Source organism: Pteropus alecto, unplaced genomic scaffold, assembly GCF_000325575.1.
Source record: "Pteropus alecto unplaced genomic scaffold, ASM32557v1 scaffold8, whole genome shotgun sequence".
In the NCBI taxonomy this organism is placed as follows: domain Eukaryota; kingdom Metazoa; phylum Chordata; class Mammalia; order Chiroptera; family Pteropodidae; genus Pteropus; species Pteropus alecto.
In genome coordinates, this window is record NW_006494609.1 from 21,370,746 (window position 1) to 21,392,886 (window position 22,141).

Here is a 22,141-nt window from a genome sequence, read left to right on the forward strand (position 1 = left end):
GGTGGCGTGAAGCTGCCTGGGACGGCCCAGACGCCCGCTGCTGGCCGTGCGGAGACCGACCGTAAGTCAGGCTGCAGACGCGGCTCGTGCGCGAGCGCGAGCGCGTTGGATTCCATCTCAGAGGTGGACGGGGCCTCGTGGAAAAGGAGAGCATGTTTTTCAAAAAGAAAACCTTCACGCTTTGCCCAAGTCCAAAACCAGCACGCTAACAGTAACGGCCTGGCCCAGACGGCTGAGACCAAACGGAGAGGAACTTCGGGAGAACGGGAGCCCGGTGTTGCCAGGAGCCGGTGGGACGCCCCGGCGCTGCCGGCAGAGTCGAGGCCCTACCAGGGACAGGCACGCTGCACGAGGCAGCAAGAGTCCACCCAGCCGCCCCGTGACGTCCACCCTGGTGATGGGCGCGGGGTGGCGTCGACGGCCAGGATGGCCTCGCCGGCTACTGTTAATGCAGGTTATTGCGGACGTTCTGCCTCCTCCCTCTGTGGGCTGCGCTTGAGTTTTTCCCCCGCAGTGGCGTCCAGGCCGGAAAGTCAGTGCTGAGGCCGCCGCGTGCTGACCCCTCTCACACGCGGGCTCCCTGACTTCACGGGCCAGGCATGGTCTGGCCTGCTTCCTATTCTTAAAGGTGGAACAGTGGCTCTGGCTAGGAGTAGCATGTCATGGGGCAAAGTGGCAGTGGGTGGGCCAGTGCGGAGTCTGCTGTCATCCAGGAAGAGAGGATGGTGGCTGGCACTAGGCGTCGGAAGTGAGGGCGGGAAAGACAGACTCGAAATACAGTGCAGAGGTGGAAACGGCCCCCCTTCTGTGAGGAAGAAGCGGGTGTCTGGGAGGGGCCATGGGCGGGTAGACTTGTCCCCCCGAGATGGGAAGACCAGAAGGAGCCCAAGTGGCTAAGAGGCTACCACATGGGCCCCGTCACCCGACTGGTGACCGCCGGCCGACAGCCGCTGACCACTCACCAGTCAGGCCAGCTTCCTTCTTGGGCAGCTCAGCTCACGAGGCTTACGTGCGCTGGTGGCATCACGGCATTGAAGATGCCCAGAGGCGTGTGTTTGGGGAGTATTAGGGTCCCCATGTGGAGATTGGGGGCTTAGCCAGAGAGAGATGACCACTAAAGTTGAAAAAAAAACCAGGAGTGAGTTTTTAGGGTATTAAAATGAGATTCATGTCTGTGGGGAAAATGCAAGAACGGACTGGGGCATCAATTTGGGCCATTCAGAGTCTGTCCCCTGAGCGCTTCCAGGCTCTCAGTGGTGTTCCAGACTCCGGGGCAATAGGAAAAGGGGTCTTCTTCCTCCCATAGGTGATGGGGTCCACTCAGTAGTCAAGTCAGCAGGTGAGTGCTCCCACAGCCCTGACTGGCAGGTTACGGCCCAGGGGGCACCTTTCTCTGTCCCGTGCGGCCTGGCCTTGAGTGCCCTGGAAGAATGGCTGCCACCCAGGCAAACCCAGGCCCCCAAGGGACCCAGACATGGTGCAGACCAACTTCCTCCAGCCTCGGGTGCTACGGACAGAGACAGCCACGTCCCCCAGACCCCATCCCTGCCTTCCAGGCCAGTTTTGTGTCCAGGCTCATGGAACCAGCACAGAAGGCCCGGATGCTGGTTCCAGCATTGCCGCAGCCCAGATGGGTGCGGGGACAAGTTGCCTCCTTCACATGAAACGGGTCAAGTCCCACCACAGGGTTGTCTGAGGACCAGGCTGTGTCCGGCACAGAGGAGGCATCTGGAGCGGTGCAGAAACGTTCAGGGGCTGATTTGTATGTTCTTCTTCCTATGTTAGGAGAAAAGCAGCCTCCCAGACAGACAAGCCGGCTGAGAAAAAGGAAGACGAAAGCCAAACGGTGAGCGAACCCCACCCCTCCCACCCCACCAGTGCGAATAGTCCAGGAAGGCTCCGGGGCTCCGAGGTGCACCTGGTTAGGCCATACACGGGACAGGAACTTCTTGACCAGGGGATTTGTGGAGGGGTGCGGTCGGGGACGGCAGGGCCCATGGAGTGCTCACGTCCATCCCCACAGCAAGGGTGGCAGGCCCGCACTCACTGGGCGTCTAGCAGACACTGCCCAGTTATGGAGCTCGCAGCCGGGAGGGGACTCGGCTGAAAGGCAGATGATGCCTGAGGGAGAATCCCAGAGCCTGGGGGCACAGAAGGGCTTCTCGGACAGGTCCCAGGACAGGTCCCAGCCGCCTCAAGGCACTTGGGGCCTTGGGGGCTGGCGTGCACTCGCAGCAGGAGACGTCTGCTGGAAGGCCGGCGTGGTTTGTCTTCAAGTTACTTCTGTGCTTAAAGACTCCACTTGGGTTCGTCGATTCTGGCAGGAGCTGCAGAAGCGGAGCGGGGGCCGGAGCTCTGGCTCTCGCCCTCTTCGGCATCCTGGAGCCCAGTCCGGCCGCACAGGCCTGAAGCATCTGCACCCACTTAGGGAGCCTCGTTTCTCTTTTCCTCTGCATTAAGCTTCTCTTATAAAAACAGACTCTCGTCGAAGTGGCCAGTTTAGACCTTAACTCCGGATGGCCTACAGGTTGCCTGTAAGTGGCAGAAGGAGACAGAAGAAATGCAGTCTCCAGACAGCGAGCAGCATGCACTTGCTGACTTCATGTCCCCCGTCAGCAGGGTGAGGCTGACCCCGCGTGAGCGAGCCCTGGGCTCCGGCCCTGCCAGCCGCTTTTCCCGTCTGTCGTCTGATGCCCACGTCTGGGGCATGCAGTCTCCTTGGCTCCCCCACCAACTCCTCAGCCTGCCTTTCTCTACGTAAACATTACTTCCTGAGAAACAGCCTCCCAGACACCAAGCTGGGTGAGGCTCCCACGCCTGGTCCCTAGCCCCCCACACGTGCCTCTCCGGCCCTTGGCACACACATGGTTGCTCCTTCAGACTCGCTGTCCTGCCGGGTCCTAAGCCCTGTGAGGGCCAGGCCTGCGTATTCCACTGTCCCCTGCCTTTTGCACCGAGTGCTTCATCCAGAAACTTCTAAAGCTGCAGAGGCCTGCCTGGCCAGGAGCCCAGGCCAGTCCCAGGTAACACAAAGCGTGGCCTCGTTTTGGCCGGTGGCATTAGAGCTCTCAAGTCAGTGGTACTGGTGCGTCACCGTCCCGGCCCCAAACACCCAACTCCCCACCCGGCACCCAGAAAAAGTGGGTTTCAAATCCCAGGGACTCGAGAACCCTTCAGCCCCACAGGCGGAGCTTCCTGCCTCTGACCCCCTTTTTCGTCCCTTCTCCACTGGGCTCCTGGCCACCGCTAGTTCCGTCTGCCTGGGTCCCACGCGCGGTCTGCAGCCCCCCCACACCCCGACTGCCTCCCCCAGGGCAGGGCCAGGCCAGGCCGCGCAGGGGAGTGGTGTGCGCGCGGCGCTGACGGCTGCTCTTCTCTCATACTTCCCGGCATTTTCCAAATTCTCCTCACTGAGCGCGGACTAGGGTTATAACCACGGGAGAACAAACGAGCGTCATTGAAAAGAAGCAAAGAACCCCGAGTATGGAGTCACGTAGAGTTAGACGGCTCGGGCGGGCACTCTGCCACTTGCTGGCCACAGGCCGGTTCCACCGATGCCCCCACAGCACGCCGGCAGGGGAGGGCGGTGTGGAGCCCCGCCATGGGCCAGGCCACGTGCGCATGCTGGGGACCCAGCGACGGACAGGACGTGGCCTCTGACCTTGAGGGAGAGGACACAGCAGGCAGGCTGTTGGCAGAGAAAGTGAAGGAGCACCAGGCCCTGGCAGCTGAGGGAGGAGTCCCAGCCTCGCCGGGAGCTCCTGCGAGAGCGGGCGTTCGCAGGGCAGAGCCGAGAGCAGAGGCCGCGGGGGGCAGCGTGGCCCGGGGCGGTGCGGCCTAGCAGGGGCGGCTGTGCCTTGCCCGCAGGTCAGGCTGCCTCCCACGAGCCGTCAGGTGCTTTTATCGGGTTAGTGAGGCAGACCTACATTCTAGAACTCGCTTTGGTAGCAGTGTTGGTGACCTGTGGGCTGGTTGGGACAGAGGTAACGTTAGAATAGGTTCTCGCCACTTCCTCCCCTCCTGAAGCAGTGAAGTGGGCCCGGGTCTCCCATAGCCGGGTCGCCAGGATGGAGGCTGTGCCGTGGCCAGCCCTGACCCACAGTGCCGACCAGAACCTGACCCAGAGCCCACAGGCAGCCCGGCACAGCACCCTCCGGTTCTCACGCCGGCCGTCGGAGGCGGGGGCCACGCCTGGAAAGGGGAAGCCCCGTGGGTGGGTCCCGCCTGGCTGGCCCCGTCACAGCAAACCACGGGGCAGAAGCCCCTGCTGAGCCCCGAGGGCCGCGACGGTGCCGAGCACCCTGGGGGCGCGGCCCGTTTGTCATGGTCACGAGGCGCGTGACCGTCGGTGCCCGGCAGGCTCAGTCACGGGCCAGGGTTGGCCCGGCCATGGGGTCTGCCCTACTGGGCAGGGGCCTGTGTACCCCTACTGCCCTCCCCTACCCTGATCTCCATGGGCCAGACCAGCTGCCTGCCAGGATTTGGGGGTTCGCCGGGCACCCCGGGGGCGCGGCCCGTTTGTCGTGGTCACGAGACGCGTGACCGTCGGTGCCCGGCAGGCTCAGTCACGGGCCAGGGTTGGCGCAGCCATGGGGTCTGCCCTACTGGGCAGGGGCCTGTGTACCCCTACTGCCCTCCCCTACCCTGATCTCCATGGGCCAGACCAGCTGCCTGCCAGGATTTGGGGGTTCCCTTTGTTAGTAATACTCGTTGTTTTGCTGATTATGAAAGTAGCAGATTCCTCAAAGTTTTGAAAACCGAGGCTTCATAGATGACCCTGGCCAGAGGGGTCTCACCCCAGCCTCGCAGCAGGCTGATGGCCCCGCTTCCCGTTTCAGGAAGAGCCGAGCACCTCTCCATCGCCAGGGACCCGAGCAGCCAGCCAGCCACCCAACTCCTCAGGTAAGGGGCGCCGTCCTGCCCGCTGCCGGCCGGTCTCAGAGGGCAGGGGCTCCGACAGGAAGCTGGTCTGATCCCAGTGCCTCACTTTGCGGATGAGCAGAGACGGCCAGATGGGCTCCGCCGGCCGGGTCTCCCTGCCACCTTCACGGGAGCCGCTGCCCCGGTGAGCCCCTGCCCCCTCGAGCCTGGGGCTTCAGCTGTGGCGTCCACACCGAGCCCCAGCAGGAGCCCAGAAGCGTGGCACCCAGGCCCTGGCCTGTCACTGGAGCTGGTCACGCTGCGGCGTCCACCCGTCCAGCCCTCCTTTCCCAGCACCTGTCAAGTAGCAGGAGATGGCCTGGGGCTCGGGCCAGGGCTGGACGGAGTGTTTAAAGAGGAGTGTTTAAAAGTCACGTCAATGTCTCCCTGCAAAATGACGTGACATTGGTCACCAGTGAGTCTGGCTCCACCAGAAACAGTCCCGACCCCTGCTCAGAACCCCCCGGCCTGAGCGCTGGGACACGGGGTGTGACCAGAGCGACTGGAGGCTGTGCAGGGGGAAGAAGCCTGGCACTGGTCACTCGGTCACCGCACAGGCGTTTGTTCAGCGTCTGCTCGGGGCAGGAAGGAGAGGTAGGAAGAGCACCCACCCCAGCAGAGGGAGGCCCCACCCCACAGTGGCCTGGCCCCCGCACTCTGCTGGTGTGCCCGCCTCCCTTGCCCACCTGCTCTGTGTCCTCCCGCACTCAGGCCCGTAGTGACAGTGGGCGGCGCCCGTCCCAGAGCATGGGTTAGGTGTCTTCCCAGTCCTGGAGGTCAGAGTTCGGTGTGGTTAGGTGGTTTTAGTCAAGGCCACGTGCCTACAGCTCAGATGTCCCAGCGCTTGTTCCTGCAGGCCCAGAGGGTGGCTGTGAGACCTGCCTCGGCCCTCGGTCGGTCGGTCTGCAGAGTTTCTGGGCTCAGCTGGGGACGGGTGGCCTCCCTGCTGCCCTGGGGACTTGGCCTGCTGCCTCTCTGCTCATCCTGCAAAGTCAGTGGATTCAGTTCAGTTCAACAAAGCTCTTGAAAGAAAATGAAATAAAATTTAATGCCACTTAACTTAAAAGAGAAAAAAGAAAGGCAAACCAATCCTCAAGCCCAGGGTGGAAAGAGGCCAGCTGTCATGTGTGGGGAGGACCAATGAATCAGGGGACAGTGGGTACACATGGGGTCCCAGGGGCAGGGCCCCCAGAAGCAGACGTGGCCCTCGGGCTGACTGGGAGTGTCCAGGGTGAGGGCCTGCCTCTGCCTGCTCGGCCCACTACTGGAGTCGCTGGCCGACTCTAGAAGTCATGTTCTGTGACCGGTCACTTCACATTCCAAGGAAAGTGGACTTTTCTTAATGAGATGACTTGAGGCTAGGCCACAAGTCAAAGTCAGCTGGGTCCGAGGAACAAGAGCTGGTGTCCTGAGTGAGGGTGACACGGGGCGACAGCAGTGCCATCTACAGCCCTGGCTTCAGCTCCACGCGGAGCAGGCCTTCCCGACGGGCTCTGCGTCTGCAGTACTGGGGGTCCTGCCGGGGCGGGGGCGGAGGTGGGGGGCCCTCCCAGCCCTGAGGCTCTTCGTCCTTGAAATGAACTGACAGAGGCTGGCCGGAAGCCCTGGGAGCGGAGCAACTCGGTGGAGAAACCCGTGTCCTCGCTGCTGTCCAGGTGAGCGCCCCGTGAGGGCCGGGCGCCTCTGGTGGGGCCAGGGTGGCAGCAGCCCCGATTCACGTGTCTGCTTCATTCCGTTGCCGTAGAACCCCGTCTGTGGCAAAGAGCCCCGAAGCTAAGAGCCCCCTTCAGTCGCAGCCTCACTCTAGGTACCGAACAGCCCCGTCGTGGGGCCTCCTTTGTCCCCTGCCCGTGACTAACCCCGGACCCTGTCCTTTGTCTTGTCATCTAACAGCCTGCTCTGGGAAAGGGTGATCAGAGCCGGGGACAGGTAGACCTGGGGGACCTCGGGCCGTGCAGGCCGCTCCTTCCTCCTCTCGGAGGCAGAGCTGAGGTCTGGGGGGGGCCGCCCGGAGATCCAGTCCTAGTCCTGGACTGGCTGTTTGTGTCATTGGGCAATCCCGGTGCCCTCTCCAAGCCTCCACGCCACACCCCGTGAAGAGGTCTTGCAGCCCCTGCCTCACGGGCGGTCGTGTGGACATGTGGGCACAGGAGGTGCTCCCTAGCCTCAGCCGCATCCCACCGCGCTGCTAACGCCGGACAGCCACCATGCCACCTCCGCCCCTCCCCCGCACGCAGCCAGCGCTCCCCAGAGGGGCGCCGACCGCATGTCCGAACCAAAAGCTGCCGCGGTCGCCGGGTAGGATATGTGAACCCGAGGTTGCCCCAGACGTCAGAGACAAACAGCCACGTAGGAACTGTAAGTCGCGTGTGGCCTGAATCTGCAGGCCTCTAGAACCTGGGCCGGGAAGTGTCTCCATCGCCCACCACAAACCGAAGGGAAACAGCTGTGAGCACAGAGCAGGTGGCACTTCAGCCTGGTCTCACAGAGTGACGGGGACGAGCAGAGCGCTCTGGCCTGGCCCTGGCAGGAGTGGCAAAGACAGACACGCGGAGCGGGGGTGAGGCCGTCTCAGCGGATCAGCCAGGATTCATGCGGGGCCTGTGGTCTGTCCCGCACGGCCCCGCCTGCGAGGAGCCCCTTTCTCTGGCGTGAAGGCCTGTGGGTCGGATCACTGGCTTCTGAGAGGGACCCTGGGTGCGCCGAGGACAAGCACCCTAGCGAGCAGGCTGGGCAGGCCCATCTCAGAGATGGCATCTGGGCCGACCTGGAAGGGGAGGAGCCTGCCCTCTGGGGACAGACGTGTAACCTGGAGGCGTGGATGTGCTGAGGCCCCGAGCCCGTAACCAGCCTGGTGCATTCAGAGACCAGAAAGCAGGCCGGTGTGGCGGGGCAGGCGGGCAGTGGCGGGACAGGCGGGCAGTGGATGGGCAGGTGGAGGGGTCAGGAGGGCCACGTGGAGAGAAGTTTGGGTTTTCTGTGTGCCGCGCCCTAGTCCGCGAGCTCTAAGCACAGGGCCCCATGATGGCTAGCACTTTGAGGCGCTCACTCTGTGGAACAGGGGGCCGAGGGCCCAGCCTACAGCTCTGTCGGCACAGCTGGCTACTTCCCGCTGCCACGTTAGGAGTGGGCCGCCAAGCGTCCCTCCCAGGGCGAGAGCGTCCTGCTGGAATGCAGCTCTTCATCTCGGAGGCAAATCTGTTCTCTGGCTTCACGGGCTCCAGAGGGCGAGTGAGAACGGCCCCCCTCGGGCCGCAGCATTGCTGAGCTCATGGAGCATGTGTGTCGGCGTCACCATCGGGCCTGTCGGGGGTGCAGAGAGGTGCAGAGAGGTGAAGCAGTTTGCCCAGGTGACCTGGGACTGCGTGCAGGACAGGTGTGATGAGCTGGGGGTCTCAGGCTGGACCTCCTTCCCCATTGGGACCCAAAATTACTTACAGACGCATTCAGGGCCACATTGAACCTCTTTCTTGGGTTCATCTGGTTGGTTTGTTTGTGTGGTGGACCACTAACCTTTTACATACCATGCAGTACCATGCAGTGGGGGTTTTCAGCTTTATTGAGATATCATTGACATCTCCCCTGGTTTAAGTTTGAGGGGTACAACGTGGTGACGTGATATATACATGTATCGTGACGTGATTGCCACGGTCAGGTCAGTTAACACAGCCAGCACCTCACAGAGTCACGCATGGTGGGTAAGAACTTTCCACAGCCCCTCTCAGCCCCGTGCAAATATACAGTGCAGTCTTGTTTGCTGCGGGCCCCGTGCTGTACATCACGTTCCCCGGTGCGTTCATCTTGTCACTGGGAGTGCGTGCCCTTTGACCCCCGCCCCTGTAGCGCTGGCAACCCCCAGGATTCCATTTCTGTACATCTGGTTTAGTCCGAGTCCACAAACGTGTGAGGTCATACAGTACTTGTCTCTGCCTCACTCTGCTCAGCGTGACGCCCTCAGGAGCCGTCGTGGGCCCCGGGGGCAGCATATGCGGCTGTGCACATAACCTGTCACACGTGCCACATCCGCTCTCTCCGTGCATCCGTCGTGAACACTCAGCTTGCTTCCACATCTCGACTGTCGTGACTAGTGCGACAGTGACCGTGGGGTGCAGATGTCGCTTCGAGACGGTGATTGCACCTCCTCCGGGCGTACACCCAGGAGAGGGCCTGCCGGGCCATGCGGTGGTTCTGTTTTTAATTTTTCAAGGAACCTCCGTGCTGGTTTCCATGGCGGCTGCACCCACACCGTAGTTTCCATGCTTACCCTCCATCGCTCTGGAGCACGCAGGTCCTGGGGTTCACAGGGGCCCTGGTCTGTACAGTGGCGCTGGCACCCGCCGTCACGCCCACAGCCCCTGCCGTGGGAGAGAGGAATCGGACCCAGAAAGCAGGCACCGCGGTCCTGTTTGAAAAAGGCAGGTGGTGAGGTGAGCACTTCGCCAAGAGCTCCCAGGAAGGGCTCGTGTGCAAGGGACATTAAATTTCAAACCTCTGGCCCTAGTTCAGAAACTTTTCCAAGGCAAGCAGTCCGTGAAACTGAAACCTCTGAGCCAAAGCAAAGCCGCGGCCGAGGGCGTCCCCTGGAGAGGTTAGGCTCCGGGCCGGTTCGGTTCGTGTCTGGAGTGGGCGCCTCTAGGGTGAGCATCTCCGGTGGTGTTTTCTGGATTCTGCATTGTATTGAATTCCGTTGTTACTCATTCTTCCCAAGCCTCAGGCTGGCCAGGAGCACAGACCCCGCACCGAGGACTAGCTTGCCGGAGTTGCCTTCCTCCAGGGGAGGCTGCGTGTGACACGTAGCGGTCTGCTTGCATGCGTCACCATTTGTCCCCCGCCCCTGCCATCACCAGAGCAAAGCGCGTGTCTGTGTGAGAGCCCGCAGAGCAGAAAGCAGCTCTGCGGTTGGCTCTTGGGTTGGGAAGTGTGGTCACAGTACCCACGAGACCCTCTGGAGCTGGAGACCAGGCCTGAGGGTCCTTTTCACTTAGCTAAAGGGAGGCCGGAGAGAAAAGCAGGAAGCAACAGGGCGCTGGGGAGAGGGCCGTGCCGGGCCCGAGCGGGAGGCTGCGGCACGCCCGGGCTGCCTTCCCGCACCCGGGCCCCCGTGCGTGGGCGCCTGCCGGCCCCGCCACCCACTTTACCGCACCCTGCCATCCCCCTCCCAGGATGAAGCCGGCAGGAAGTGTAAACGACGTGGCCCTGGACGCCTTCGATTTGGACCGGATGAAACAGGTGAGTGTCCTTTCCTGAGAGGCTGTGAAGGAGCCAGAGGCCAGGGACTCTCTTGGGTCCACGTGGCCAGGCAGGTCCACTGAGGCCCACGTGGCTGCCTAGTCAGTCAGGGGGCCAGCTGTGGAGGAGGGTCACAGCATTTGTCCCCAGCCCCTGCCATCACCAGAGCAAAGCACCTCCCCCCGCTCCTCGCACCCCCCTCCAGTGTGCACCTGAGGCGTGGGAGGCCCCCGGGGCTGGCCAGGGTGCCCCATCTCCAGTGCACCCGCCATCCTGGCTTGGGGAGGGAGCTGTGGGGGTGGGCGAGGGTGAGGATGAAGCCCAGGACCCCCGCCCCTGGAGACGCCCCAGCCTGCACTGTGCCTGAGGCCCTGCTCCCCGCAGGAGATCCTGGAGGAGGTGGTCCGGGAGCTCCACAAGGTGAAGGAGGAGATCATCGACGGTGAGCGGGGGCCCGTCACGGTTGGGGAGCGGGCCGGGTGACCCAGCTGGGGAGGCCATCTGGGGCCCAGAGCCAGGGCCCCGTGGCCTTGTGCTCCGGTTCCGGTCCTCCTCCCCATTCTCCAGCTGAGGAAACCGAGGCGCAGACGAGCTGAGGGACTTGCCCGAGTGTGTGCACCCCCCTGGCAGCGGATTGTGCTCCCCCACTCCCGTGCTTCTCCCCGGGTTCACAGCAGTGCCCACCTGGGAGGGCGGCCGAGGTCAGGGATGCGTTCCAAAGCCGAGGGCGGTCAGGCAGCCTCAGCCCTGTGTTCATTTCAGCGTCTCTGGAACCAAGTTGTCTTTTATGATTCTGCCACCTCCGACCACTGGGTTTGAGATCGTAAGGGAGATTACTGCCTTCCTAGGGGTTAGGGGGACCGAGAAGCTACAGAACTATTATGGGCCTGACCTAGTTCACAGGCTGCCAGGCCCTGAGCTGGGGGAGCAGGCAGGTGCCCCCCCACCCCCCAAAAGAGTCTCTGGTTCCAGAGGGCAGGGCCTCTGACACGCCGCCTCAGACCTGGAGCCAGGGGAAAAGGGAGGGTTTGCTCAACCCAGGATAGAGCGGTGAGGCGCCTCCGTCACCCACCATAGGCGAGGAATCGGGCACGGTGGCGAGGTCACACCTGGGGGCTGGTGGCAGGGAGCTGCCTGAGATGCCCGCAGACCTGGGTCATACCCTGTCCCAGCAGAGAGCACTGGGTTCCTGTCTGTTCCTAACAGCCACAGGTGGAAGCTGCCTCGCAGGCATGTGGCTAAGCAGCCGTGCGGAGGTGTGGGCAGTTTGCGGGGCTCTGAGAAACACCCCTTGTTACTTGACGTGTGCCCCACCCTCTGCTCTCTCCTGGCCTTTTGCTCTAGGCTTACTGGGGTCCATCCGGGGAAAGGCCAGAATTAGGGGGGACACCCTAAGGGGTGGGGACAGGAGGAAGCTGGGGAGAAGAGCACAGGAAGCCCCTGGCCCTCGGGGCGGACCTCCAGCCAGGGAGTCAGGGAGCAGCCCACCTGCTCAAGGCCAGGGACTTCCTGCTGCCACTGGTGGGAGGTGTCCCCAGGTCCTCTGAACAGCTCCGGGATGCCCACCTTTACAGACCTGTGCAGGGCTCCTGGTGCCACTGGCCCCTCCCTACCTCCAGGTCCATGGGTTGGTCGCCCCTACCCCAGCTCCACCCTCAGTGGACTGGCTCGAGAAATGATGCTGAGACCCACAGGGGCTTAGTTGTCACCCCAAAGTCTGTGCCAGAGCCCACTGCCCTGCTTGGCCTCTAGCCTGTGCCTCTGACTTCTGGGGGTCTGGGTGGGGCCCTCAGGAGACAGAGAGGGGCAGGTACCAGTAAGGACCTCACCGGAGCCGGGGCCGTGGGGACAGGGCCGTGCAGAGGGCAGAGGAGCAGGCCAGGCTGGTCCCTGCTGCACCTGAGCCACCTTCGCGCCCTGTCCCACAGCCATCAGGCAGGAGCTGAGTGGGATCAGCACCTCGTAGTGCGCTCGGCCCCGCCACCCAGGATGCAGTCCTCCGGACACCGGGACAGCGAGGGGCCCCGCCGGCCCGGGCCTCAGCACACGCGACACGCGCCGAGGCCAGGACGTGCTTCATTTAAAGTCTTAACCTGTGATAAAATATTAAAATGAGGAAAAAGGTCAAGTCCCGGATTTTTTTAGACCCTACCTGACACAGAACGCCAGGTCCGCTCGCCTTTTTTGTATTTTATATTTGCCTATTTAAGTGTACGTTTCCTTCGGTTTATAGAGAAGACGCCCCAGGTCACGCGCTTCCTTAGGTGGTTCCTCCCGGTGACGCTGGCCCGCCGTGGCTGGCGGTGGCGTGTCCATGCGCAGCCCCTCCCCAGCGTCCTGGCGTGGCGGTCGTCCACGCCCCGCACCGTCTGTGTCCACGTGGTAATAAACGCTTACTGTCCACACGCTCGGCTCCCGCGCACTCTCTACGCCGGCTCCGGTTGCTCCTGGCTGGGGACGCCACAGGGCAGAAAGGCCCATGACCGTGGTGCCAGGAGCAAGACGGGGTCCTTGGGTGGGGAACCAGGCCAGATCCAGACGTGGAAGGACAGAGAGAGTGAGCTGGGCAGCGCAGGCCCTTCCAGCCAGGTCCAGGGGAGGCCTGGGAGCCACCCCCACGGGGCACTGGGGGGCAGGCCCTGAGTGGCACCTACGCCCTGGACAGCAAACAGAGTCCGCGTGCGCTCTGGCCGCCAGGGCTGGACAGGGTCCCCGTTTGACCCGCCGTGACACAGATGGGGCTATAGAATCAGAAGGCGGGCTTTCCCCCCACTCCGCCCCCAGAGGGGACCTGGGCCCCTACCCCCTGGGCAGCAGGGACGCCCAAAGCCCTCCTGAGGCTCTTGCCGGCCGTTCTCAGACCAAGCAAGTACCCATCGTAGCCAGGGAGGTCCCGACTCTAGCCTGGGCCACTGCTGCCCCTGGACCAGGAGTGAGGCCCCAGCCAGTGGCGCAGGCCTTGGAACCCTGTGACCTTCTCACAGCCAGCAGTGTGCCCAGCCCCTGGCCCAGCCATCCTGAGGGCCATGGGAAGGGACATGAGAGAGGACCCCAGTCTGGCTGATGAGGAGACTTTCTGGCCAGGCTCTGGACATACTTCATCCGCTGCGTGCCCCAGGGCCCCTCAGAGACGACGACAGGACGGCTCTGCCCATTCAGAGGTCAGCCCGAGGCTCAGACCCCTGTGCGCTGGCCCGGGTCCCAGCTGCCTGCCTTCCACCTCCGTAGGTCCCCAGGTCCCAGAGTGCCGCAGTCCTAGGGCCCGGGGGTGGGGCCGCCGAGGGGCTGATGAGAGGGATGCCTCCCGCGGGCTCGGCAGTGCCACCAGCCCCTGCCACGGTCAGGACAGCCTGTTCCCCTTTACAGACACCGAGGACCCCTGCCTGCTTCCCTTTCTCTCGGAGCCACAGTTCACTTGGGCAGTCACCTGTCTGTCCAGCCACCATGTTCTGGCCTGTGGCCCCTGTGCTGTGAGACTCGCCCCACATCTGAGCTGTGGGGGACAACCCACGGTGCCCAGCCTGAACCTTCTGGGGGCTCAGCACACCCACAGGGGTGCAGGCTCAGGGTAGAGCAGGAGTTGGGCAGGTGGGGGGACAGGTGGCAGGAGCACGTGGACCAAGGGGAAGTGATGTCTGCAGCACCTGGCCCAGAGGCGCAAAGGAGGGGAGGCTGGTAACGAGGGGCTTCTGGCCACATGGACCCCCAGGGCATGCAGGGCCTCCTGCTGCCTACACTCCCCAAAGGCTATTCCCCAAGTGGCAGGGCCCTTGGGGGATGCTGCCTCAGCACCAAAGTGTGGGAGCAACAGTGGTCCTCAAGGGCAGGGAGCAGGCGGAGCACGACTCTGGGGGACCCCCTCCGGGGCTATCCCAGGGCCTCGTCTGAGGCCCAGGCTGGAGCCAAGACCACCCCCTCGGAAGCATGTCCATGGATGTGGAAACATTTAATTTCAGACACAAGAACACTAGAGCGAGCAGCTGCGTGGACGGCACAGAGCGCCCAAGGCAGGGCTGGCGCCGGCCCAGAAAGGGCGGGCCTGGCTGAGGTCAGAGCGAGTGCACTGCAGACCAAGCTTCTCCGGGCTGCTGCTTGTGCCTGCTGTCACCAGGCGTGGTCCCTGGGTGGTCTAGGGGACAGCAGCAGCCACCGAGGGTGCGGGAACCAAATGCAGTCAAACCAGTTCTGGGCGCTAGGCCGAGGGGGCCATGGTGACAACCGGCTCTGCAGCAGGTGGGTGGGGCAGGGTGAGGCCCAGCAGCCAGCCTGCCAGGGCGCAGCGGGGTCCGTGCATGCTGGGTGCCAGGCAGTCAGGCTCACAGGCCGCCCTCTGCCAGCTTGCACACCCGCTTCACCCTGGCGTAGGGCCCTAGGGAGTCCTCGAACACAAAATCCCAGAGCACCTTCACCCACGAGTGGTGCTGCGGCAGGTGGTCGTAGTACTCCGGCGCGATCTTCCGCACCTGCAGGGAGGCGAGCGGGTCAGGGGCCGCGCCTGCGCAGACCGGCCACTGCCGTGCACGTGTACGTGAGCATTCAGATACACACACACACACACACGAGCATGGACGCACACGCACACACGCTGTCACCTCCCAGGGCACCCGTGCCCACCTCAGCCAGGCAGGAGGCCAGCCAGTGCTGGCACAGTCTCTGAACTGCCAGCCCCAAGTTAAGAATACGCCCTGCTCCCCGGAGCCCACACAGGAGCCCCAAGGTGGGCCGGGGTCTCCTGCCCCTGCGGAGTCTGAGGCACAGCCTGGCTTGATTCCTGCCGAGCCATGGTCCTGGCCATGCTCCCCCTCGCCTGTCTCCAAGCCCCACCCCCCACCCCGCCAACCCCTCTGGCCTTGGCTCCCACCACGCCCCCACGGATCACCCTCCTCCCAGCCTCAGTACTTGGCACTCTCCAATGCCCACCCTGTACCCCCTCCCCCTCCAGCTCTCACCCGCCTCTGCACCTGACACCCTCGGTCCTCCTCCTCCAGGAAGTGCTCCCAGCCTCAGCACCTGCATGGGCACTATCCCCCTAGAAGACACTCCAGTGCCCAGGGCCTACTTTATAACTGAAGATGGGGTTCGGGGAGACAAGGCAACCTGCGGGGCCATTCACTTTGCTCAGAAGTAAAAGTGCTTCTGTGACGGACGCGGGCGCAGACTCTGGCTCTGCTCCTTCCTGAGGCAAGCCCCTCCCCTCCCTGAGCCTCTGCCGGCTCTTTCATGAAATGGGCGTAATGGGTAATGAGGACATCTGCCTTCTCGGCTTGTGGCGAGGCTTTGGAGAGTGGTGCCCAGCACATGGCAGGACCTTAGTACCTTTGGCAGGAGAGGAGGCGGGAGGGGAGGGAAGAGGGAGCCGGGCGCTGGACACACGGGCTGCTGGACTCCAGTCACACAGGCCAGACACAAACACCTGCACAACCAGGCAAGCGCTCACACAACCACATGCACAAATACATGTGCACATGGGGCACACTCAGGCACACAGACACGTGCACACACGAAAGACCTCACTGCTGCATCCTCGGGCCCCTGTGCCTCGGGGCACCTCAGGTCTAACCACCCACTGGCAGACTGGGACTCCTCCCGCCCTTCCTTCCCCTCCCTCCTCCAGAAATCCTCCATCCCCAGGCCTCCCGAGACAGGGCCACCAGCCCTAGAGGCTTCTGCTCTGCACCAGCTCAGGCCAAGCCCCTTGGGTCATAAACAGCAAAGCCCTCCATGTCCTCTCTGTGCCCTGTGGGGGCCCTGGAAAGTCACGGGACAGTGACAGGGAGTCGGGAGCCAGGAAGGGGAGGTGCTTCCCATGCACTGTCACTACCGCTGCCCCATTTTACAGAGGAGGAAGCCGAAGCACAGAGAGGGCAAGTGGCTCGCCCAAGGATGCACAGCCAGTACCCGTCACAGCCGGGCTCACTCATTTCCAGTTTTCATTAAACCAAGCGGTCTAAACTATAAAGGCCTGTGCTGTGTGGCCTTTCATTTGCCCTGGGGACCACAACTGAGAACGGGGTCACCCCGTGATCAGGAAAGGGGGGCCGGAGCGTGGCCCCAGGCCCGCCACGCTTCCCCGCCCCCTCGGACAGCCCCGCCCCTTGCCCACCACAGCCACGTACCAGGGGCAGGTTGCAGCCGGGGATGCTGGGGAAGTCGTGGTGCTCCACGTGGTAGCCCACGTTGAAGGTGATCCAGTTGAGGGGCCCGTAGTAGGAGTAGGTCTCGTGGCCCTTCAGGAACATGTAGTGCTCAGCCACAAAGTGGCCGGAGATGGGGTGGAGACCCAGGCCCAGCAGGGAGCTGGCCAGCAGATAGGCCACGGGCTTGAGCCCCCAGAGGGCGAAGATGGCCGCATCGGCCGCCAGCTGGACCAGCGCGTTGAACACCTCCATGCGGGTCAAGGCCTTGGGGTTCACGCAGAGCGGCCGCAGCGAGTAGAAGAAGGGCTGCAGCACCAGCCAGAGCAGCTTGCGGGCCGGCGTGCAGAAGAGCCAGCCCTCGAGGCGCGTGGGCACGTCCACGTCCAGCCCGTCGCCGCCCAGGTAGCGGTGGTGGTCCACGTGGTACTTCTTGAAGGAGGCGGCGTAGGGCACGCCCACCGGCAGGTTGGCGAAGATGGCGAACCAGCGGTTGTGGGCGGCGTGGGCGTTGCCGAAGGCCGTGTTGTGCGAGATGTCGTGGATGGCCAGCGTCAGCGAGTGGTTCACGCAGCCGCCGAAGGTGTAGGCCCAGAAGAGCAGCCAGCGCCACGCCAGCCCCCGCACCAGCCAGCAGGCGAGCAGCTGCGCCAGCACCAGCCCCAGCACCGTCCACTTGAGATGAGGGTCCGGCCGCATCAGCGCCTTGATGGCCGGGTACTTGGCTGCAGGCAGGACCAGGAGAGAGCGTGGTGAGCGGGGCGCCCGCGGCCCAGGCCTCCGCACGCGAGCTCACCCTCCCTCGGCCCCCCACTCCCACTTTCACTGTTTGTCCTGCTGTCTTCCCCTTGGGCCTCTTTCCACCATCCATGAAGCCCCCAGGCAGTGACACAGGGGCAAATTCACCCGCGAGGGTCAGGCTAAGACCTGGGCCTCTGCTTTGGGGACTAGGAAGAGCATGGCCCGTGGGTGTGCAGAGGCAGGTAGACCTGCCTGTTCACCACCTGGGGGGTTCTGGGGAGACCTCCCCAGAATGGGGCTCTTTGCCAGCAGCCTAAATAAAGAGCAGGTGTCACCAGAGGTCACAGAAACATAATGCCAAAAATCAAAGCAGCTTCCTGGCCACGCCCAGGCGAACCGAACCGCCCATGTCGGTGTAGCGGAGGGTGACAAGGTGGACTGGACGCCCGAGCAAAAAGGAGGGGCAGGGCGGCCAGGGGAGGGGAGCGTGCAGGCCTCCGACTGGGTCTCAAGGGTTTCGGTTCTTAAGATCTGCAGGAAATATAAAATGTTGAACGTGCTTTTGGGGGATGGCGGCTATTTGTTACAGTATCTTTTGTACTTTTCTATATTTTGTTTTACAGGAAAGAAAAAAACAATGAGAGCGCGAGCTGGCCAAGCAGGGGCCGCCCTTTCTGGCCACGGAGCAGCCGGACCCTGCGGGAACAGAGGGGAGAGGGGGTGTGGTGGGGTGGATGCCCTTGGTCAAGACATCTGTGCCTTCTAGAAGCCTCTATGGCTGCTCAGCAGGAGGGGGCCGGCAAGGCCAGTGAGGAGGCTGAGGCTGAATCCGTAGGCAGGGAGGGACAGGGACAGGGTCAGCACATGCTCAGGGTGACAGATGCCCGCCAGGCAGAGCAGACAGGTCCTCAGAGGTGGGGAGCCAGCGCCGTGACACACGGGGAAACTGAGTCCAGCGAAAGCGGGGGCTGGTCCCAGGGCACCCTCGGGATAAACCCTGCGGTCTCAGAGCGTTCACCGCCCACCCCTCCTGCCCAGAGAGCAGCCAGGGGGCCTCAGGCGGGCCCACGAAGACGGTGTCCAGGATGGCAGCCGAGGTTGGGCCCCGACTGAATCAGCCAGGCCAAGGCCGAGTCCTGCCTGGTTCTTTCCTCTGACTGACCCAGAAATTCACGCCCCCTTCGAACTTGGTCTGGAAGGATGTGACCGCTCAGCTCAACTGTCCCAAGGCTCCCACGGCCGGGCCCCAAGTTCCTCCTGCCAGCCCAGCCGAGGCAGCCGTCTCTCCTTTACAGATGAAGAGACTGAGTCCCACGGGGAGGCCGGGGATCAGCCAGCACCTAAGGCCTGTCCCCAGCCTCCATCCTGAGAACAGGCACCCGGCCTGGGACACCAGCCTTTGAGGTGCAGTTATGTCTCTCCGTGACTAGAGATAAAAGAGGGTGTCTGGCTGCAGCGCCCTGTCAAAGCCTCCCAGGGAACAGGCTATTTCAGAGGTGGTGAGCTGCCTGTCCCTGGGGGTATGCAACATGGGCAAAGGCACTGTGCCCGTCGGAGGGGAGACTCAGGCTCAGAGCCCTGCTGCCCCAGCTGCCGCACGGGCTCTGGCTTCAGGGTCAGTCTCGATCTTGCTGTGCGGCCACCTTCTGGGGGCCTTGGTGTCCCAGCATGAGGTGGCAAGGTGTGCTGTGCCTCGGTGTGTGTCCCCTCTGAATATCCCGGCCCCTGAACTGCTGGACAGCCCATGTCTGCTGGGAGATGCTGGGGACAGTTGGGGTCCCTGCATCCTGGAACCACAGGTCACCTCTGCCCGAGAAGCCAACAGAATCCCCCAGGCACTGTCCACGTACCGGCACTGCCACCAAGCCTTCGCCCGATCGGGCAGCTACAAGAGCTGGCTCCACACAGCTTTCGGGACAGCCTGGCAGTGGCCAATGGGTCTGAATCCCTCCCTGCCCACTGGCAGCTGGCAGAGGCCTCTTGGAGCCCAGCACCTGCACCTGGCCAAGGACACCAGCCAATCCGATCCTCAAACGCGGTGGTCACGGGGCGAGTGAGGAAGAGGGAGCAAGCCAAGGGGCAAGAGATAAACCTGGGCCTCACTCGGCCAGCCACAGGGTGCGGTCCCTGGGGGGCTGGGAGGGTGTAGCTCTCAGAGCAAGTCCACAACCCAGCTCTGGATAAGGATCTCGAATCCAGAATACGTGAAGATCTACAACTCAGACAAAAGGTGGTCAACCCAGTTCAAAAATGGGCAAAAGGCTTGAATAGACATTTTCCGTCCACCCAGCCACAGGCCTTCCACCAGCTCTGGCCAAAAACGGCTGGCCATGAAGTCACCTCCCCCTGGTCCCCACCAAGGCTCCCAGGAGCATGGGGGCTTCTCCTCACTTGCACCCTGGCCTCTTCCATGCGCCAGGCCTGGCACCGTCCAGGACTGAACACTCAGCAGTCCCCCAGGGAGTTCGAACGCCGGCGCAGGCCAGTCTCCCTGCCTGGGGGGCAGGGAAAGTCTTTGTCACTGCCTTTCTTCACGCGAGTGCTCCGAAGTCTCAAACAGTCCACCTCACACCTGCTTCCCAGCTCCCAGCCGACCCGTCACACACGAGCTGCCGTGCGGGGCGCCAGCGGCCCAGCTTCCTCTGCCCACCTCTCCCCAGCCACAGCCGTGTAACCTTCCCTCTGCCACTGCTCCTAACAAAAGCACTCAAAGCCTCCTAATCCCCCTTCCTGAAAGGCTTCCTCGCAGGCTGGCCCTGACCTTGGTTAGCCGCCCTCCCACAGCTCGGTCTGTCCACCCATTTTTTCAGTTCTGGAGCCAAAAGGCAAGCCTCGCCCTGTCTGGTCACTGTGGGAGGCACTTTGCGGACCTGGTTCAACACAGAAAATGGAAAGTGGCCCGAAGTGCCTTCAGGAGTCACTCTTCTCTGCCTCTCTCTAAAACTGCTTTTTGTTCATTGACAAATATTTGCAGAAGGTCTGTGAAAGCCAGGCCGCAGATCACAGAGATGGGAGGGGTTCCAGGCTGAGCGGGGGCGCAGTGTGTCCCGGCTAGAACGTGCCGAGAGAAGCGCACACACACGACGTCCCGTGGTAGCCCAGCTAAAACTCACAGGATAAAGGGTTTGGGTGTGAGAACACGGGGTGGGGCTGTGCAGTGACCATGTGGTCAGAGGGATCTTTGTCAGGTAATGGAAATACTCTAAATCGGATTATGTAACTTCACTAAGAATTGTTGGACTGTGACTTTAAAATTCCTGAATTTTACGATATGTAAATCATGCCTCGTAAAAGCGGTTACAAATTACAGAACAGGGAATAAGAAGCCAGGCGAGACACAGCACGCCCATCAATACGGAGGCTGGAAAGGGACATGTGAGCTGGCACCTGCCTCGAGCCATGTGTCAGGCAGCACCTGAGGACAGGTGGTGGCTCTGTTCAGGTCCTGGGTAGAGAGAAGGGGAGAACAGAGGCTCAGACGGGGAAGCACTGAGTCAGGGTCCTGAGGGAAGAAGAGAAAGGACAGAAAAAAGGACTCAAACGGGAAAACAAAGGGCAGCCCGGGGAAGGTCACCTGTGGCCAAGGCGGGGCTGCCACAAGTCACACACACAAAGCTCTCGCGAATCAAGAAAAAGGACAGCTCCGATGGAGAGGAACCAAGGGCATGAGCAGAAAATTCACAAGACAAGCAGGAAGATCAAAGAAGGAAAAGCGGCTTAGAAATGCCACCTAGAACATCTCTCCACTCAGCAAGGGTGAAACCTGCACGCGGGGCTGGGGCTGCGCGCCCAGCACCGCTGGCCAAGGGAGGAAGCTCAGCGTCCAAGCCCGCTGCCCAGGGCACGTCTCACCTCTGGGGAGCCGGAGCGGGAGCTGCTGCCAAGAAGGGGGGCCGGGCCCTGCCCCAGGGGGAACTCGGAGGCGGGGGAGCCAGCGGGTTAAAGCAATCACCCCAGGAAACAAGGCAGATGACTGGTAGGGCAAAGGCCTCTGGGTAAAAGGGCCGGCCCCTGCAGGAGCACGGAGGAGGGCGGGGCTTGGTGGGGAAAAAAAAGGGGGAACATGGGGGGGCTCTGTCTTCATCAAGTCACACCTGCCAGCAGGCCAGCAAGCACGCAATATGCTCCCCTCTTGCCAAGTTCATGCTCAGCGATGACACACGTTGGTCACTAGGTTGGCCATGATGGAAATGTTTACAGATCAGGGTTTTTGGTCCCCTCTGGAGATTCGATCCTTTAACATCAAACTGGCATACAATGTGTATGTGGGGGGAGGGGGAGAGAGTGTTTCTGGAAAAAGGACACTTAGGCAGAGACCCGAAGGACCCACAGGAGTTCGGTAGATGAGGAGCAGGGGAAAGAATTTAGAGGGAAGAGCATTCGCAAAAGCCATGACGTAGGAAATGGGGCTGCATTCCACGCAGTGGCTACAGAGCGAAAAGTAAGGAGATCCGGTGGGGGCCAGAGCCTGGCGTGCCCAGGAGGCCGGGGCAGAGAGTGGGGTTTTAGCAAGGCCGGTCCTCGGAGGATTGGAGCATGGAAGACATAATCAGGTCAGACAGGGCCCGGGGGGGACCCCTTAGGGATCACCCAGTGTCTGTGCAGCTGTGAGCCTAAGCACTCAGCACCCCTCACCCAGCCCCACCCAACCTAAGACCCTGGCCTCCCTTCCCTCTCTTGGAGAGCTGCCTGCCTTCTCTCTGCCCTCCCCATGCCGGTCACTGACCCTGCCCGTTACTGACCCTGCCCACTCGCCAATCGCGGGACTTACAGCTCTGGTCAGTGATTGGCTGGCTCCAGGGGAGGGCACGCCACTCAGGGCAGGAGGGTCGGGAGGCACCCCTCTGTCTTCTGTGGGATCTCCCAGCCAGGTGGACACAGGCCTGGCACTGCCCGCAGCCCACCTGGAAGAGGGGGGCGGGGCCCCCATGCTGACTGCAGCTGGGAGGAGGGCCTCAGACAGTGAGTGCTCTCACCTGGAGCCGCGTCTCTGAGGCTGGACGAAGAGGGTCCGCAAATCCCCTGTAGCGTCAGCCTGGTCTGTTCTGTTCTGGATTTTCCCACTTGCCACTGAGAGAGCCCCAGCCAGGGCCTTTCCTAGACAAATAACCCAGCCA

General features: G+C 62.6%; 2 protein-coding genes across 2 annotated transcripts in view; one reads left to right on the forward strand and one right to left on the reverse strand.

Moving 5' to 3' along the window:
- Positions 1 to 12,554, forward strand: part of EVL (Enah/Vasp-like) — a 92,881-nt gene extending 80,327 nt beyond the window's left edge. Inside the window, exons 10-16 of the mRNA XM_025042122.1 lie at positions 1,786 to 1,846; positions 4,839 to 4,902; positions 6,509 to 6,575; positions 6,665 to 6,727; positions 10,083 to 10,149; positions 10,534 to 10,591; positions 12,078 to 12,554. Of these exons, the coding sequence (XP_024897890.1) occupies positions 1,786 to 1,846; positions 4,839 to 4,902; positions 6,509 to 6,575; positions 6,665 to 6,727; positions 10,083 to 10,149; positions 10,534 to 10,591; positions 12,078 to 12,115 (418 nt within the window). The 3' untranslated portion in view covers positions 12,116 to 12,554. The remainder of the gene's footprint in view (positions 1 to 1,785; positions 1,847 to 4,838; positions 4,903 to 6,508; positions 6,576 to 6,664; positions 6,728 to 10,082; positions 10,150 to 10,533; positions 10,592 to 12,077) is intronic.
- A 1,524-nt stretch (positions 12,555 to 14,078) lies between these two features.
- DEGS2 (delta 4-desaturase, sphingolipid 2) lies at positions 14,079 to 20,963 on the reverse strand. Its single transcript, XM_025042151.1, has 3 exons — positions 20,877 to 20,963; positions 16,266 to 17,008; positions 14,079 to 14,612 (listed from the first exon to the last, which is right to left on the reverse strand). The coding sequence occupies exons 2-3, from the start codon at positions 16,980 to 16,982 to the stop codon at positions 14,466 to 14,468; spliced, it is 864 nt and encodes a 287-aa protein (XP_024897919.1). The 5' UTR covers positions 16,983 to 17,008; positions 20,877 to 20,963; the 3' UTR covers positions 14,079 to 14,465.
- Between the last annotated feature and the right edge of the window lie 1,178 nt (positions 20,964 to 22,141).

Bases quoted from the DNA above. Each gene is read 5' to 3' on its own strand.
- DEGS2 (XM_025042151.1), bottom strand. From the start codon at position 16,982: ATGCGGCCGGACCCTCATCTCAAGTGGACGGTGCTGGGGCTGGTGCTG. The intron at 14,613-16,265 runs GTACGTGGCTGT...GCCTCCCTGCAG, and splicing joins CCGGCTGCAACCTGCCCCTG to GTGCGGAAGATCGCGCCGGA.